Source organism: Poromitra crassiceps, assembly GCF_964638095.1.
Source record: "Poromitra crassiceps genome assembly, chromosome: 20".
Taxonomy (NCBI): Eukaryota; Metazoa; Chordata; class Actinopteri; order Beryciformes; family Melamphaidae; genus Poromitra; species Poromitra crassiceps.
In genome coordinates this window covers 13,467,527-13,487,163 of record NC_139637.1, presented here as the reverse complement: position 1 = coordinate 13,487,163, position 19,637 = coordinate 13,467,527, and the positions used below count along the sequence as shown (strand labels likewise).

General features: G+C 44.9%; 1 protein-coding gene across 1 annotated transcript in view; it reads left to right on the top strand.

Annotated features, from left to right (window-relative positions):
* The window catches only part of plch2a (phospholipase C, eta 2a), a 261,324-nt gene that overhangs the window by 191,747 nt on the left and 49,940 nt on the right, over positions 1-19,637 (top strand). The window contains exons 2-4 of the mRNA XM_083656395.1: positions 3,649-3,795; positions 11,075-11,318; positions 12,122-12,251. Coding sequence (XP_083512521.1) covers positions 3,649-3,795; positions 11,075-11,318; positions 12,122-12,251 — 521 coding nt within the window. The remainder of the gene's footprint in view (positions 1-3,648; positions 3,796-11,074; positions 11,319-12,121; positions 12,252-19,637) is intronic.

Here is a 19,637-nt window from a genome sequence, read left to right as displayed (position 1 = left end):
AGGGACGGTCATCCTCTTTGTGTCTGCCAGTCTGCTGCAGTCTGCATAACTGCATTGCCTCAGCTGCTCTACATAGCTCTGTCAGCTTACATGCTATACAGTACTGTACATGTCACAATGAAGCTCAGGTCAAGTAGGGCTGGGCGATATGGCCATTGGCCTCTAAAGAATATTGCGATATTTTTCGGCTATATCGCGATAATATCTCGATATTTTTTAAATCTCTCATAAATGCCCGATTTAACCCTTCAGGGTTCGTACACATTTTGCCCAATGGATTTCCAAAATTTAAAAACTAAGTTCTTAACCTGTATTTTATGCACACCTGGCTGAATACCCTGTGCAGTCCCCTTCACCGGGAACTACTAGCCATCATATCTACCATCTACTGGTAGATCTTTCCTAAATATATGAGCTGACTGCAGCATTGCTCACTCGCAGCACATTTTGGATGCAGACTGAGTCATGATGCATCACTGATTCGCTAACCTAGTTTAGAAAGCGTCTGCTGAGGTGGCTGCTGTGTTGGGGGCCAGGCCTCATTTTCACATTCAGATTCAAACTTGATTGTCCTCTACACACTACAGAGTGATGGTCTGTGGCCAGAGGAGAGGAGGGGGACGTGCGGGTTGAGGGAGTGGCAGTGTGGTATAGAGACACTGCATGAAATAGGCCACACCCATCACAGGGGAAAGCACTCCGTTCACTCCCATACACCAGCGTCATTTCGCTTGAATTAAACATAGCTAAAAGCTGCTGTGTGGTGGGCTGCGTAGACCACAAATGTAAAAAATTGCCATTTTTTTTTTGTACTCCTGAGCAAAACAAGGAAGCCATTGAGAATTGGCGAGAAGAAAAATGTGGATCTTGCTGTCAAGGAAGTAAGTTGGAGTGTTCAACTTCCGTATATATGATCTTTGTGTGCGACACACGACCATGCACATGACATAGGAGAATGCCAGGATTGGGGGAGGAGTTTTTGTTTCCCCCCGTTTTGGGCGTGGTTTCTGAATGATGACGTGCTCTGCAGTGTCTCTATGAGGATCGGTGCTCTATGAGTGGAGGAGAGGAGGGTGACGTGTGGGTTGAGGGGGTGGCAGGGTCATGTGCTATGATGATCAGTGCTCTGAGTGACGCCAGTGTCCATAGAGACACTGCGGAGCGCGTCGTCATTCAGAAACCACGCCCAAAACGGGGGGAAAACAGAAACCCCCCCCTCCAATCCTGGCGTTCTCCATGTCGCGTGCATGGTTGCGTGTTGCACAAAAACGATCGTATATACGGAAGATGAACACTCCAACTTACTTTCCTTGACAGCTAGATCCACATTTTTCTTCTCGCCAATTCTCAATGGCTTCCTTGTTTTGCTCAGGAGTCCAAAAAAACTTTAACTGCCGATTTTTTTTACATTTGTTGTCACCACACAACAGCTTTTAGCGATGTTTAATTCGAGGAAAATGACGCCGGTCTATGGGAGCGAACGGAGCGATTTCCCCCGTGATGGGCGTGGCCTATTTCATGCAGTGTCTCTATGAGGGCTGGCAGGCTGAGAGTGGGGAGGCCAATTATTTTGGAAGATATTCTGGTGATAGTCAGGAGCTTGTGTCTCTTGGTGAGGGTGAGCATGGTGTAGTAGCAGGTGGCTCAGACAGTACAGGAGGATGGGGCTCAATTACAGTATACTATGGAGCAGGAGGTGGGGTTTGACTGAGAGGGCCCTGAGTTTGTGGATGGCACAAAGTCAGCATTTATGGATGTCTGTGTGGTGTGGTGATCAAAGTTCAGTTTATTGTCCAGGGTGGTTGCCGACCGAGGTCCTTGAAGCTCCATAACACCCATGTTAAGGGGTCGCCCAGGGGTGGAGGCGGGGCAGTGCAACTCTTGAGTGATCAGTGCTCAATTTGAGGCAGGAATCCTGAAAATGAGTTGACTCGAGTTACTACAACAACACTGGTGACTGTCTGTGCACCACTGATAGTATCATCATACTATACTTATATATATATCGTACTATACTTGTATGTATGTTTTTATCTTTTATTGTTTTGAATTGTATTGTGTCTCACAACTCCATGTGAGTGGTCCTCAACTTTTTAATGCACTTTCTGCTGTTTTTTATACCATACTTGTTTGTTGAGGAGTGACACAAAAATAAAGATATATCTATCTATCTATCTACTATTATGGGATTGCGAACAGATGTATTATGGGATGTGCGTTTCCCAGGCAACGACACACGTTGACACGTTTTGGAACAGCGCTGCACACTGGCACAATGCTCCTAAAAGCAAAATGCTTATTGTTTTGAATGATTTGGCATCTTCTATTACTGTCAACACCAGTATTGTTGTATTGAAATATATGCCATAAAGGTTTATTGAAATTTGAAAAGAGAGCAGGAATTTTTTATTTTTTATTTAAAAAAAAATAAAAAAAAATGTATATATATTTGTTTTGCTTTTTTTTCTGGCCTGGCGGGGGCGCTGTTGGCCTAGGCCTGTAGAATGGTAGGGGAAACACTGGCTGAAGGAAGTCGGGGTAGGCTCTGACTGCTTCTGTTTGAATGATTTGATGGGTCATCAAACTGACAGTTGTTAATTTGGCCTCATAGGATTGAACCTTAGTCCAGGCCAGGGAAGGTGGCTGTGCCCCACGGCTAGGTTAGGTACATATTACAATACCCACACAGCATTAGCTTGCTGCGGAGGAGCTGTCAAATTCTGCCCAAAATGATGACAATCCTCACTTAGAGGGCTTGTCTGTATTTCCAGCGTCACCATGTTGGCACCTCGTTAAAATAAATCCTATTCTCCAGGGGGGTATAACTTCACTGGAGGATTCCTGGAGGATTCCTCCTGTGTCCAGCTTTGGCCACAACGTGGACCCTCCCCTCGAAATCCATCTTTTGTTAATGACTTTTCTTTTGTCGTGGTGGTCCTCTCCTCTTCCCTCCCAGACAGACCGCCTCGTTAAGGGGATTTTTGGTGGAGAAATAAATGGCGTCTCGCGTTCCTCTTTCAATTCCTCCCAGGAGACGAGCAGCAAAGCCCTGTCGGCAGTGGCAGCCATATCCAACGTATCGCTGTGGCATCACTTGCTCATCTGTATGTATGGATGGTTAAATACAGTGTGTTTTCCATGAGCTCCGGTGTGGCATTGTGGGCGATTGCTGACAAAAACACACACGTTTCTGCCTCTTCTTAGATAGATAGATACTTTATTCATCCTTTGCAGGATCTGAAACATGTAGCTAGGCACAATAATACCAAAAAAGGTTGATAGGAGTACTACGTACTAGAGTTGCTAAATCTACTACGGCAATAAATAAATAAAAATATATCTAATACGGCATTGTGCTAAAATACTGAAAGTGCAAAAATGTGCATAAAGTGACTTAATTAAAACGTATATATAAAAAGTAATAATAATAACATTAAAAAAAAATATACACAGCTAGGTTACCCCGCACAGCCATACCCATACGACTAAAATATATATGTATATACACGCACACGCGCACGCACACACACACACACACACACACACACACACACACACACACACACACACACACACACACACACACACACACATTATTCTTTTTGACAATTAACGCCCCTCTTCTTTCTTGTTTTTCTTCATCTCCAGTGGAGAAATGTATGGGCTCCATGCAGACGGGGACCCAGATGGTGAAGCTCCGCGGCGGCTCCAAGGGTCTGGTGCGCTACTACTTCCTGGACGAGCACAAGTCCTGCATCCGCTGGAGGCCCTCGCGCAAGAATGAGAAGGCCAAGAGTGAGTGGCGCTTCCCTGGTCCAATCACAGTCTCGTGTTTGTTGGGAGGGGGAGGACAGGCGTGGCAATCAACCCATTCTATCTATCAGTCTATCCTAGGCTTGGGCCAAAGTATGAAACCAATTCAGTCCCTCCAGACAATTTGCGATTTGGTGATCGCAATAATGAATGCAAATTCAACCAATCTCCACAATATTTGCAGTTGGCTTGCGATTCAAACTTGCAAGTGTTGCCAGTTCCCACAATTTTATAGCAAAAAAAAATCACATAGAACTTTGCAAATTCCATTGCAATTTTTGACAAAAGTTGCCATTAAGTTGTAGTTAGGAAAAAAATATCAATTTATTTTCCTCAACTTGCAATTTTGGCCAGTTCCCGCAATTTTACCGCAAAAAAAAATCACATAAAACATCGCAAATTGCATCACAATTTGTGTGAAAAGTTGCTGCAAAATCAGCACTTTTGATTGCAACAATCACAACAACAACAACAACAAATCCTAGAGGGACTGATTATCACTTCTTCAAGTATGAAGATTATTTTAATTTTGTTTGTTGTCCTACCATTAGTAGATTTAATGATAGGCTTATAAGTACAGTATAAAAGCTTGTATAATTGTGATTTAAGCAATGCAATATTCACAAATGATCACAATATTCAATAATATCGCAAGCCTAGATTAATCGATTAGTCTATCGATTAGTTTCTTTAGTCCTCTATGACAATAAATCTGACTGATTACTATTGTGATTGGTTATCTTTGGTTGTGGACTGTTGGTCAGGAGGACAAAAGAAGACATTTGAGCACGTCATCTTGGGCTTTGGGGAAAAAGTGATCAACATTTTGTGACATTTTATAGATCAAACTACTAATCGATTAGTCGAGAAAATAATTGACGGATTAATCGATAATGAAAATGATTGTTAGTTGCAGCCCTAATGTACTCCTCATCCATATACAGTTTCCTCAGAGCTGAGAGAAAGTCCATTATTTGAACATCTGTTTGTTCCCACACAGCATCTGCAACAAGCAAATCAAATAGTTCCCTGCAATGTTTTATCATATTACCAAGGCACATGGACTCCTCCGCCACGCCCCCCTTAGCTGTGTATGCTGAGCCAGTGTGGCTGGGGCTCTCGTGGGGCGGTAGAGGGGGGGGGTTCAGTCTTCTGTTGCTCCGCCTCCTCTGTAGCCCTGCATCGAATAAGCTTCTTAGGCCCCCTCAGTTATTGATCAACTTTAATCTGCCAAAGCAGTGTCTTCACACACATGCCCCTAACGCAGAGTCACACACATGCCCCTAACGCAGAGTCACACACGGCGGAGCGTCATCGATGGCATCTAGGTGCCACAATGATTTCTTTCCCTCCTGACCGACACCCGGCGCACGTAAGCCGATCATTCACCGACGAGATTAAAATGTACTATTTATAGCCTAATGCAGTCACCCGGCTGGCCAAGTTGGCGCAACACTATTTCAAGTTCCCCCCGTGCGTTGTGGAGCGCGTGTTTCAGTAGATGTATTGTCTGTCTGTCTGTCTGTCTGTCTGTCTGTCTGTCTGTCTGTCTGTCTGTCTGTCTGTCTGCTTGTCTGTCTGTCTGTGTGTCTGTCTGTCTGCCTTTGTGTCTGTCTGTCTGTGTGTCTGTCTGTCTGTCTGCTTGTCTGTCTGTCTGCTTGTCTGTCTGTCTGTGTGTTTGTCTGCTTGTCTGTCTGCTTGTCTGTCTGTCTGTGTGTGTCTGTCTGTCTGCTTGTCTGTCTGTCTGCTTGTCTGTCTGTCTGCTTGTCTGTCTGTCTGTCTGTGTGTCTGTCTGTCTGTCTGCTTGTCTGTCTGTCTGTGTGTCTGTCTGTCTGTCTGCTTGTCTGTCTGTCTGTCTGCTTGTCTGTCTGTCTGCTCGTCTGTCTGTCTGTCTGTCTGTCTGTGTGTCTGTCTGTCTGTCTGCTTGTCTGTCTGTCTGTCTGCTTGTCTGTCTGTCTGTCTGCTTGTCTGTCTGTCTGCCTGTCTGTCTGTCTATCTGTGTGTGTGTCTGTCTGCTTGTCTGTCTGCCTGCCTGTCTTTCTGTCTGTCTGTCTCTGTCTGTCTGTCTGTTCACACGAGGAGCGCGCCCCTCGTCTGAAACAACCTTATTCTGAAAAAATAAACCAGTAGATTACCGTGCCATTGTTTTTCCAATACGTTGGGGGGGCCGCATCACAATATCGACATGGCCGCCACAACAACACAAAGCAGTTAGAGTTCAGTCATGCTATTACACAGTCCTAGAGCTACTTACATGCTTTCCAGCTGTGCGCATCTTGGCAGAGAAAGAAACAAGAAAGATGATAAGAAATACAATGGACCAACCTGGCTCACGAAGCAACTTGATAACTTAACGTTACCGCTAGCAAGGCCTGCTACCCTAACTTTGCAACCCCAACAAAGGTTTAAGACCACTTGCAATGAAGAACTCCAATAAATCAAACCGTTTAATTGGAAAATGTCAACCTTCTTTTTCAGCAAACTTGAAATTAATCTTCTACTAGCTAGGCAAACACTTCCACAGGCAGTGGAATGGAATGGGAAAAAAATACACACACAAAAATATATGTATTATATGCTACAATAAATAATAAAAACTCTGCCAATTCTGAGAGTGGCTGCCCTCATCGAGCTCCAGGGACAACAGGTGTACTGTATACTGCTGCATAATTTACAATACGGCCACAATCAGGAAAAGGCGCACGCCGCACACACGCACACACACACACACACACACACACACACACACACACACACACACACACACACACACACACACACACACACACACAAGCAGGGCTGCTGGAGGGGGAATAGTGACAGCCACGCGGGAGCATCTCCAAGACAGCAGCAGCATGTTGGAGTAGCTTGTTGACGCCACCTTTGACATCCAATAGCATACAATCGCCAAACAACCATAGACCCACCCTGCAGCCTGCAGCCTGCCCCCAGGGAGTGCGTGTGCCTGGGGGAGGAGTGCGCGTGTGTGTCTTTGGATTTTGCCGACATAGGGGGGGCGTGAATGAGCCGCATGACTATATCGCTGCCTGCATTATGGATGACTGTGTGTGTGTGTATAGAGACACTGCGGAGCGCGTCGTCATTCAGAAACCACGCCCGCAAAAACGGGGGAAAACACAAACTCCCGTCCAATCCTGGCGTTCTCCCTATGTCGCGTGCATGGTCGCATGTTGGACAAAAATATCGTATATATGGAAGATGAACACTCCAACTTACTTCATTGACAGCTAGATCCACATTTTTCTTCTCGCCAATTCTCAATGGCTTCCGTGGTTTCCTTGGGAGTACAAAAAAACTTTAACTGGCGATTTTTTACATTTGTTGTCTGCGCAGCCCCACCACACAACAGCTTTTAGCTATGTTTAATTAAAGGAAAATGACGCTGGTGTGTGGAAATGAACGGAGCTTTTCCCCCGTGATGGGCGGAAATGTTACATCCCCGTATTCACCTTATTCACCTTATTCACCCACGCCCACTTTTTCTCTCTTCCGTGTTACACGCGATTGTATTTGTTCTTTTCCGGTTCAGCGCTAGATGGCGGACAATTTCGTCACTATTCTCTAATATCCCCCCCCCCCCGATTTTTTATCTCATTTTTACCCCCCATTAGTGCTAATTTTCATTTATTTATCCTGGTTGCTGCTCCACCCTCTGCCGATCTGGGGAGAGCCGAAACTGGCTCCATGCTTCCTCCGAGACATGGGCAGTTAGCCAGCCGCTTCTTTTCACCTGACAGGGGAAGCTTCACCGGTAGGACATAGCACATGGGAGGATCACGCTATTCCAACGAGTTCCCCCTCCCTCCGAACAGGCGCCCCTAAAAACCAGAGGAGGAACCACATCAGCAACCAGGATATTGCATCTTTTGGTGAAGGGGTTCCTATACAAAACGTCACTATGAATGACATTTGGCAGCATTCAGCAGCTACACTGCGGCAACTTCAGTGACATGCTCATAGCGTTACTGCTGCGAGGAGCCGATGGCTGTTATCCGGTCGGCATTTAACGTTAGTTACAAAAGCACGTCGACAGTGTTTTCTCACTGCCAGTAGCCTACAGTAGGGGTTGACAGATACTAGAGTCAGCTAGTCCGTCCGGTCAGCACAGCCAGCGCTCCCAATCCTCGCTGCTCGTTAAATATTTCCAAATAGGCGTTATTCTGATAAACTGGTCACATATTTGGAATGTTCTCATCCGAAAAAATATGAAAACTTTATAACAGTGTGTTTTTTTTGCTTGAAAACAGCTTTTTGGCAAGTCTAAAAGTGACTACGGTAGGCGTCATCTACTTTACAAAATGACGTCATGCAGAAGCATCCTTGTATGGGCAGAGAATAAGGTGAATAGAGGAGTGTAAAAGAGTAACAGACAGTTATTTCCCCCAGTTATTTCCAAAGTGGCCACCTAGACTGAAGAAGAAATGGAATAACTCACGGTCTGTAATAACTCAGGGTCTGTGTGCTGTCTTGGGTGGGGCGGTATGAAGCTAATAAAAGACTAGAGGCAATGTTATTCCTGTAAAATGTCATTACCAGCTCATCAATGTTTTGTCTTAATGAACTGTGCTCTCTGGGCACAACTCATTTTGTTGAGTGTTTTGTTTGTTAAACTTGCCTGAACTCATCATTAAGTCTGCCCCTATGCCCAGAGCCATTAAGTCAGTTGTTGCTCCAGTGGTTCTAAAATAATTAAAAACGAAGCTAAAGAGTCGAATGCAAGAGGCTGCATGAGGAGAGGCGGCCGTTAGAAATAGGATTTTGCTTCATTGAGTTTTTTGTGTGTGCCATTTCCTATTAGTGTTGATGCCCTCACGAGTCCCAGGACTCACACTGCTTACTTACCACCTGCCCCTCTTTTCTCTTCTCTTCTCTTCTCTTCTCCTCTCCTCTCCTCTCCTCTCCTCTCCTCTCCTCTCCTCTCCTCTCCTCTCCTCTCCTTTCCTCTCCTCTCTTCTCCTCTCCTCTCCTCTCCTCTCCTCTCCTCTCCTCTCCTCTCCTCTCCTCTCTTCTCTTCTCTTCTCCTCTCTTCTCCTCTCCTCTCTTCTCCTCTCTCCTCTCCTCTCCTCTCCTCTCCTCTCCTCTCCTCCCCTCTCCTCTCCTCTCCTCTCCTCTCCTCTCCTCTCTTCTCCTCTCTCCTCTCCTCTCCTCTCCTCTCCTCTCCTCTCCTCTCCTCTCTCCTCTCTTCTCCTCTCCTCTGCTCTCCTCTCCTCTCCTGTCCACTTCTTCCCTCTCCTCCCCTGTTCTCTCCTCCTCTCTCCTCTCCTCTCCTCCTCTGTTCTCCTCTCCTCCTCTCCTTTCCTGTCCACTTCTCTCCCTCTCCTCTCCTCTCCTCTCCTCTCCTCTCTAATCTCATCTCTTCTCCTCTCCTGTCCTCTCCTCTCCTGTCCTCTCAACTCATCTCATCTCCGCTCCTCTCCTCTGCTCTCTAATCTCCACTCTTGTCCTTTCCTCCTCTCTCCTCTCCTCTCCTCTCCTCTGCTCCCTAATCTCATCTCCTCTCCTAATAAAAGTTGAACAGTCTTCTATGGACCCTTTTCACATCAACCATTCTGAGGTGGTAAAGTAGGAAGTAAAGCAGGTGTAACCACTGCCATTACTGTTGACTCCATTCCATGTACGGGTTCCAGTGCCACGGCCCTCATTAATGTTATTGCTTTACCTCCTGCTTTACCACCTCAAAACGGCTGCGGTGAAAAAGGCCCACTCCTTCCGTTCTCTTCATGGTCCTCTCTCCATTGCCCTTTCCATTCTTTCAGCCTCATATTCTCTCCATCTCCCTTTGCAGCTCACTGCATCTTCATCATCTTCTTAAAATGTAAAACAGGGCCAGCCCTGTTTTATTTTATTTTATAGACCAGCCCTGGTCTATAAAATGTCAGAAAATGGTGGAAAATGTCAAACAGTGTTTCCCAAAGGCCAAGATGACGTCTTCAAATGTCTTGTTTTGTCCACAACACAAAGACATTCAGTTTACTGTACATTTTTCCTCCCCTTCCTTAATCCCTTATCAAAATATTTTGTGATTAATTGAACAGTTGACAACTAATCGATTTATCGTTGCAGTTCTATAATACATGTGGTACAAGAGAAGAACATTCTCACCAATAAAGCAATTAAATTCTCATGAATAAGGCAATTAATTTGGAAGTTGGGGTCTGTTGTTGCATGATATTGTGTGTGTCACACTTTTGTATGACCCAATCTAAACGGTGTAACTCATCAAGTGGCATTTCAACTGCTCTCACCTTGTCGGCAACAATGTACATGAATGTGATATCTGCGTCACGCCTTTGTGTCATGTATTTATGCTTATATGGTTTTCAGTGTTTCCCCTACCATTCTACAGGTCTGGCGGGCCCGCCAGGCCAGAGAAAAATTTGCAAAATAAATAAATAGATTTTTTTCCCTGCTCTCCCCAAAATTTCAATAAACCTTTATGGCATATTATTACAATAGAAAAAGAGAAAAAGCCAGCACTCCAAATGTCTTTTTTTGTTGATTTATTTCCTCATACACCTGGGCAGCAGCAACGAACGTTTCAGTCAAAGACCTTCCTCAGCGTCTTTGACTGAAACGTTCGTTGCTGCTGCCCAGGTGTATGAGGAAATAAATCAACAAAAAAAGACATTTGGAGTGCTGGCTTTTTCTCTTTTTCTCTTTTTCATATCTCGTGCTTGCCCTGCACCCAGTGAGTTTTTAAATATTTTCGAGTGTGCTTGCAACCTGACTTTCTACTTTATATTATTACAATAGAACAATACTGGTGTTGACAGTGATAGAAGATGCCAAATCATCCAAAACAATAAGCATTTTGCTTTTAGGAGCATCGTGCCAGCGTGCGGCGCTGTTCCAAAATGTGTCAACGTGTGTCGTTGCCTGGGAAACACACGTCCCATCATACAACTGTTCGCATCGCATCCCATAATAGTATGATGATACTTGGGATGCCATTGCGAACATAGATGCGAACAGGTTAGCTAAAAGTTTAGCGTCGCCAGCGAGGGCCCCCCACCGTTGCGGTCGGGGTACGTTTCGAAATCCCTCCAGGCCCTGAAAAATCTTCTAGGGGGAAACACTGTGGTTTTAAAATGCGCAGCATTTAATGATTGTGCGCCTACAAAGATGCTATACAACTCAGGTCTACTTAACCCGGCTGCACCTGGTCTTAACCCGGCTGCACCTTGTCTACTTAACCCGGCTGCACCTGGTCTTAACCCGGCTGCACCTTGTCCTCCACCAGTCCCTGTGGACTCCATCCGGGAGGTGTGCGCGGGCAAACAGTCGGAGATCTTCCAGCGCTACGCGGAGGGCAGCTTCGACCCCAACTGCTGCTTCAGCCTGTACTATGGCGAGCACATGGAGTCACTGGACCTGGTGTCTGGCACCGGGGAGGAGGCACGCACCTGGATCACCGGCCTCAAATACCTCATGGCCGGCATCAGCGACGAGGACAGCCTGGCCAAGAGGCAGCGCACCCGCGACCAATATCCTTCCTTTATACACTAGTTTGCCTGCGTGTTATATAAGGTATATATCAACATTAAATATGAACATAACATGCACTTAGAACGCTCTGTCGCTCTTATTAAGGCGATTCAAGATGTCATATTGATGTGCTGTCCTCCCAAAATATTGCAATGTATGATATTGTGATACTCAGTATTACTACTGTAAGTATTGAGTCAAATGCACAGACACACACACACACACACACACACACACACACACACACACACACACACACACACATGCACCCACGCACGCACGCACACACACACACACACACACACAGTCAAACAATCTGTCAAGCCTAGCAATGTGCTAGCTAGGTGTCGTTTTGAAGGCTGCTAGTGATGGTGATATTTTTGGATTGAAACGGCCAATAGTTCATATGTTTGTGCCAATATCCAATCGCTTCATATTTTCATGCCAAAATATTACAAGCATTCACAAGAATGTTGTTCTTGGTGGAAAAGCATCTGGCACATGTAGCATGTAGGCTGGCAGCTTGCCTTTGATTTGATAGGACAGGTGTGGGCAGACAGGACAGGTGGGGAGAGACGGCGGTGACGTGCAGCGAAAGGACCACGGGTCGGATTCGAACCCGGGTCGGCCACGCGGAGGAGGACTAAGCGCTCTACACAGGTGAGCCACCGGGGGACGCCCCCTGCTGGCGGCGTCTTAATTAAAACAGGCTGGTTCAGGTTTCATTCACAGTTTTTTTGCCAGTTAGATGCGGAGGATGTAAGAAAACGAAAAGGTGTCTTCCTTAACGCCGTGGCGTCACGTGGCTGAAGCAGACGTTCGCGGAGGCCGACAAGAACGGCGACGGCAGCCTGAGCATCAGCGAGGTCCTGCAGCTGCTGCACAAGCTCAACGTCAACCTGCCCCGCCAGAAGGTCAAGCAGATGTTCAAGGTAACCGCAATCCATCCGGGCGTCGCGGGGTAAAACGACGCCAACGAGGTTTTCAGTTTGGCTGGAATAGAACTCGACAGCTGAAGGCACTCGAGTCGACCGGACCCCGGCGGCCATTCAGGTAGTCACGTAGTTCGGTTGGTTTGGTATTTTGAAAAAATGAGCTGTTTTGTCTTCCATGGAGTATTTTCTCGCACAGAAGAAAAGGCAAGTGTGAATATTTGTCTCGGTGTTCTATTCCCTTTCCTTCATAAAGCTGTGAGATTGCAATCCACCCGTGCTACTGAGTCACTCTATGGGTTATTATTGTCTAGAGGAGATAAGGCCTGGAAATCCATCAAAAAGTTTTTTTTTTGTACTAGTATCTTAAAATCAAGAGCTCGCACCGCAAAACACACACACACGCACACGCACACACACACACACACACACACACACAATAGATGAGTAGGTAGTCAGCACATCTGTTGCGGTTGATAAAAGCTGCTGTAGACTTTAAAGATGAAAGGAGCTGGAGGTGTAACAGAAAAGACTGGAGTGAAGAAAGGGATCAGCGTGGAGGGAGGCAGCGTTAGTGGTGATGATGGAACGCATGTTGAGTATTCACCTGATGCAGCCCCGCCCACTTTTTCTCTTCCGCGTTAGACACAATTGCATTTGTTCTTCCGGTTCAGCGCTAGTTGGCGGCCAATTTCAAAACAAAACGTCACTATGAATGAAGTTTGGCAACATTCATAATTAAGCTACACTGCGGCCAACTTCAGTGACATGTTCATAGCGTTACTGCTGCGAGGAGCCAATGGCTGTGCCCGGTCGGCATTTAACGTTAGTTACAAAAGTACGTCGACAGTTTTTTTTTGTCACTGCCAGTACAGTAGCCTGGGTTGACGGATACTAGCTAGTCTGACCGGTCACACAGCCAGCGCTCTCAGTCCTTAAATATTCCAAATAGGCGTTATTCTGATAAACTGGTCACATATTTGGAACGTTATGTTTCTCATCTGAAAAAATATTAAAACTTTTAAAACAGTTTAAAACAGCTTTTTGGCAAGTCTAAAAATGACTACGGTAGGCGTAATCTACTTCCGGGTCTAAAACAGAAAGACGATTACAAAATGACATTATGCAGAAGCGTCCCTATATGGACAAAGAATAAGGTGAATAGAGTATAGAGCATTATACACTATGTGATGACAGCACGTATGTAGAGGATATAGAATATACACTATGTGGGCATCTAATTGCTGTCTGCCTATTGCTGTTTTTATCCGCTGTTGATTTGTTTTGGTGGAAAAAGACTTATTATTAACATCATGAAAGTCTCTGTCTAGGCTACTGTGCAGTGAACCGGGCTGCGACTTCAGTGCCGCCAACTCAACCAACCAAGAACAACTAACAATAGCATGTGGGCATTTGTTGATAGAGTTTCCGTCTTTTTGAAAATAATTTTCATTATCTCTTTATCCCGTAGTCCTTGGAAAGAGAAAAGGGAGAATGTTGACTTTCTTGTTCTCTGCAAGTTGATGTAAGTCTTAAGATCGCCAGTGGGTTTCTTCGTCTTCCCCTGGCTTTGACTGCATTCCAGCATGGCCCAGTCCTATTTACTGTGTGAGACGGTGTCCTTCAGACGATCCAGTGACAATGAAGGAAGTAAGGAAGGAGAAAAGGCTTTATCTTCACTGTTCCACCGAGCTTAAATCAATGTCTGCATGCCTTCCAGGATATTGATTTCAAAGCCGTTTCAGCATACCGAATTTGAGCTCGGAATTTGAATGTCCTTGAGGAGCTCTCTTGACGGGGCCTGAGGTGAGTTTTTACCGTTCAGAGTTTGAGATGGATTGGCCACAGTGTAAGGAGATGTCACGAGTGTTCCACTTCCAAAACCTGGCATTAATATGCATCTCGTTTCCCAGAGTGTGTCTATGGGATATAACTGGACTGTGCTCTTATTGATCTTATTTTAAACTTTATTTTTACTTGGTGTCTTTGCTTCATGTTCTATTTACTTATTATTTATGATTCCCGAGTATGTACTGTATACTATTTTTTTTGTATCATGTTTTGTAAAGCACTTTGTAACTTTGTTTCGAAAAGTGCTGTACAAATAAAGATGACTTACGGTGCTCACTGCATTTACACCTGGGATTAAAATGCATGCACGCCCACCGCCGCCATATTCTTGACATTCCGCAGCGCGCTGTTTAAAAGTGACTGACAGCTGTCATAGCTTAGGACGCTAGCCAGCGTTACTTACTAGCCTATTTAATGCTGTTTTTACTGCATCAGGAGCTATTTCACAACAGCGATAGTGTGCTGTGTAATGCTACACAGCTGTAGTAATAGCAGCAATAAAATCCTGGGTGTTAGCGTACTGTCCACAAACGTGAAGGGAAAGAGACTAGAGGCTAACGTTAGTAGCAAACATTGGGCTCATGCAAGCAAGCGTCAGATCAAACAAACATTTAACGTTAAGGTTATTTAGCTTTGCTGTCACGACAAGGTTTGACGATGATGATGATGTCGTTAGTGGCACAAAAGTAAAAATGTCGGGCCGATTGCCACAGATGAAATAGGTATAATGCTAGGACTCAAGGGATTTGAAAGCCTTCAGCTCCTGAGACGTGTAGCCTATGCCAATACCGTATTCAGGTTATACTTGGCAATATAATGAGTTATAAGTCAGTTTTTTATAGGGGTCCGCACCTCCGTCCAAACTTATTTTTTCATCACCATAACTGTTGCTATACGCTATGACTATGTTACGGCTGCGGTTTGTCGTCAATATGGCGCCGTCCGGGGTTATCGAATAAGGTCTATTACACATTAGGGATGGGCGTTTGTAGCAAAAATACTATGCTGACCGGTTCATTATAGGATAAGTTCACCCAAAAATGAAAATTCAGTCGTCATCTACTCGCCCCCATGACGATGAAAGGACAGGTGCAGCAACGTGGCTACAGTAAAGATTTCAGTTCAAAACATCTTTTCAAGTCAACTTGGCACCTCTGGGCTTCTGGAGACTTGGATTACACCAGACGAGCAGTATAGTATAGAGGCATCCGCATGTCTTTTGGACTGTGCGAGGAAACCAGAGCACCTGGAGGAAACCCACGCAAACACTGCGAGAACATGCAAAACTCCACACAGAAAGGAACCGGGGTGGAGATTCGAACCCGCGACCAACAGCCTCTCGACTGGTTGAAAATGCTACAGATGTTGGCCTAACTAACCTGTAGCTCAGCCGCGCGCGCACGCTAACTCCCAGAAGTGGGATTAGCATGTTTACGTGCTTGTCTTAACCTCAGCCCCATGGAGGAGGAACCAGTGGGCTCGCCAACACTAAACCCATCGGCCTGTTGACGGTCAGTCACCCATATGGTACTGCTGGGACACAGATGGCCTCTGGCGTAATGCAGGGAAAACCCTCCAGGGATCAATCTGGACGTGTGTGTGTGTGTGTGTGTGTGTGTGTGTGTGTGTGTGTGTGTCTGTGTGTCTGTGTGTGTGTTGTGTGCGTGCGTGCGTGCGTGTGTGTGTGTTGTGTGTTTACAGTCTGCTGGCTGGTTTCTTGGCTTAATCTGTTTACACCAAAGAGAAACCTGTGGATTATTTGACCCTTTGCCTATTGTGGAAGAACATTAATAGAGATATGCACCGATATGAAAATGTTGGACGATACCGGTAATGATATTAAAATTGTTGTTGTGGCCGATAACCATTATTTACCGATGTCGATATGATCTGTATAAAAAAAGTTTCTATGATAATCAAATTTTGTACGTACTGAAAAACATGTGAAACACTGTGAATTTGAAAAAAAATCTCTTTATTTCCAAGCTTTAAGCTCATACCTGTTTTTTAAGTCCTCCCATATGCATATTAATGAGGAAAACAGATTTTCTTGAAACTGATGCTTTGAGATGTGGAGTCATATTAATACTGCAAATATGTGCCATGTGATGACAAGTGTGTTCACATAGACATTTCGCTAATTAACACATTAATTAGCTTAATTAATATCTCATTATAATATTTGGTGGTATGTTGATTCTAGCAGGACATTAGGCAGCTCAGGTGCCTCTTCTTTATATGTGATAGGTGAGACTCCTGATATAGAAATCATAATTGAGTCCAAGTTCAACACATTTCCTTACAAATGCAGCCCAATATATACAGAAGAAGTGCAACAAAGGCAACGACGCTGTCCACCACAAGACACAAAAGACACCCCCCCCCCCCATGATTGACAGCTGTCATGTCATGACAGCACACTGGATTTCGTTTTGAATGGGAAAAAAAACGTGCTTGAATTTTGATGTAAAAATCTAAAAAGAAATTAGATTTTTGTGAAAAATGTTGGTATACATTGTTAAATAGGTGCACCAGGGATATGTAAAATAATTAAAATAGTTAAAAAGTAATTTATTTCAGCTCTACTTTAAGCTATTTATTCTTGACTGAGCATATTGTCAGAGCACACATCAAGTCAGCATAATATGTGATATATTGTGGTGCAAGGCAATAGTAATAATATTGTCATTATTGTTATTGCAGTGACAGTCCCAGTATTCAGTTAGGATTGTGGCTCTTTCATCTTATCTCGTCTGTGGATGTGTTTTCTCTCTGCAGTTTGCGGCGCAGGGAGGATGAGACTGAAACACGTGTGATGTATCTATGATTGAGAGGCAGTAGGAACCCCTTACAGAACCCCGATTTGAATGAAAAGATAGGTCAAAACCAGGGTGGGAATTACACCCCTCCCTCTGGCCGTGATGCCCTGAGATCTCTAAGGCCACCTTGGCAGTGCCCTGCTAGCAGCCTGCTACTGTCAGTTGCTTTAAAATCATCAGTGGTCTCAGTTTAATGTAGCTGCTCTATGCAAAGAATGTGTCATTGGCTCATTCAACACACATTTCAGAAAAATCGCTCTTCACGATTTCAATAGAGCAATGGCCTTTGTGCCCTGGCATGTGGCCTTGTGCCCTAAAAAAATATTCGACTCCAAAGGCTAAATGGCCACGCCCCTAAAACGACGAGATTCCCACCCTGGTCAAAACAGGGAATCTTTCACCAAATACAAATAGAAAGTTGCCGGCCCCGGCTTTAAACTCAATTATTCCTTCGTTTTCTGGGGATGGAAGCCCCGTTGAAGGACCATTGGGGGTCCCTGGATTACAAAACACCCTGTATACAACAGCGATGGGGACTTGGACTTGAGACTTGATTTGAGACTCGTCCTCAAAGACTTGAGACTTGACTTGGACTTGAGGTTTGGGACTTGTGAACAATTTTTTTTTTTTTTTTTTTGGTGCATTAACATTAAGGAAATATCTTCTGATGTCATCCAATCAATGCTGATACTATATGCTAATATAAGGAGTGGTGATAATACAGTACATACTTTGAATTCCTTAGTTTGAGCTATGCAGTGTTCTAAGCAGACCGGATTGCATGCAGCAGATGATAGAACGCTCATCCATAAGAAACTTGAGACTTGACTTGGACTTGTGACCAAAGACTTGAGACTTGACTTGGACTTGCCCCTCAAAGACTTGAGACTTGACTTGGACTTGTAAAAAATGACTTGTGAGCGTATACAAGCAAGTCCAAGATCTCCTACATTTTGAATTGACAGAGCAGTTGTTGGCGTGTACTGTAGCAGACACAGTCTCTTTCTGGTTGGTTGAATAGGATAGCCGAAGGCTTTACTGCAGCTCTAGCAAGAGCAGAGAGGGAAGTTCCTCAAACAAGAGCTTTGCTCAATGATTGATCACAACTGAGACTTTCCAGATAGAGGCGAAGGCACGTTAGAAAGGGACAACAGCACTTTCTAACTAACCGACAAATTAATCCATATTAGCTGCAGAGCTAAAGCACCAAGCCCTCGTATGCGTACGGCTTAAGTGCCTGGCTTCCTACATAATGAATGGGAATGAATAAAGCCAGATTGATGTTTTCGGTCTACTTTCTCCAGCTGAGCTTCCTCTACTTATTACGAGCCTCCTGGGGCTCAGATTTGTCCTGAATAAAAGGATTCGGCGGCTAATCTGGACATCCTTCAGTTCAAAGTGTGAAGAATGAGGTTTCTGGCGTTTCAGACGAGCTGCTTTCATAGTTTTGTTTTTTAAAACCTCATCAGTGCTCGTCTTCACCGGTAACAAACAAGCACAGTAATCAACGTCGAGTAGGTTATGCTTTAAACGCTTTTCATGCACTTCCCCGGAGGCAAACCACCCTGGATCAGCCTCCACTTCGTGCGGGGTGGTGCCTCGCCTCCACGTCGTGCATTACACACACACCTACTCGTTGATTATCCCGCTTATACCATGGTCGTTTGCCAACATTATAAAATAAAAACCCCTCACAAATGTTTGGTGAAAAATGTTTGTATTGATATTGGAAATGAAACAGGAGCTTACCATTGTCATGACGAGGAATGATTCTAGTCCCTTTTGCCATCAAGCTGGTTAGGTGACAGCATGCTACTAGCTTACAAAAGCACGTGAATTCTGCTGTCGTAGTAGCTAAATCTGTCATGGGAAAAAAATCAACAGATATCTTAGTTGCAACAAGATCGAGCTACTGTAACAAAGCACTTTTGTGTTTATACTACTGTATGTCGTACTATTGATTCAGTTTGGGAATTCACGATCTCTGAAGCATTTATTTTTTTTACCTTTATTTATATACAAGGGGAGTCTCACTGAGAGCAATGCTCTGTTTTTCAGGAGTGCCCTGTTCACATTCACACACACATTCACACCTGGAAGCTGCCCAGTACAACCACGGTCTGATCTGCTGGCCACTGAGCAGCTCCACTGGAGCGGTTGGGGTTAAGGGCCTTGCTCATGGGCACCTCAGTGGTGGTAACGAGGGAGGGGCAAGCGCTGCCTTTTCACTTTTCCCACCCAGATTTATGCTGCCGGTCCCGGGGATTGAACCGACGACCTTCCGGTCACAACCTCGCTGCTCACCACTCAGTTGGCTGGCTGGCTGACTCAACGGGCTAAAAATCCTCAGCTTTGTCCTTATGTAGGCAGTGGACGAATTTAGAACGGTGATGATTAAACTTGAGCCCAACTACGTGCGCAAGACACGGTTTTAACGCACACCTGCCGGCCAATCAGAAAAGAGTATTCACCCAGACCGTGCTATAATGGTCTTTATATGTCCCTCAAGTTAAGCTAATGACCTGCCCCCGAACACAGTGCTGTGTGGTCAGAGCAGATGTCTGCAGTCCTGCTAACTCTTAGTCATAATGTCATATGAGTCATACTGACTGTATTCATCTGTGGCCGTCACTTGCGTGTCACACCGTGCCACCATAGTGACATAGTGCCACCATAGTGATGTGGTGTGTAGTAATGTACTGAGCTGTTTGTCTGG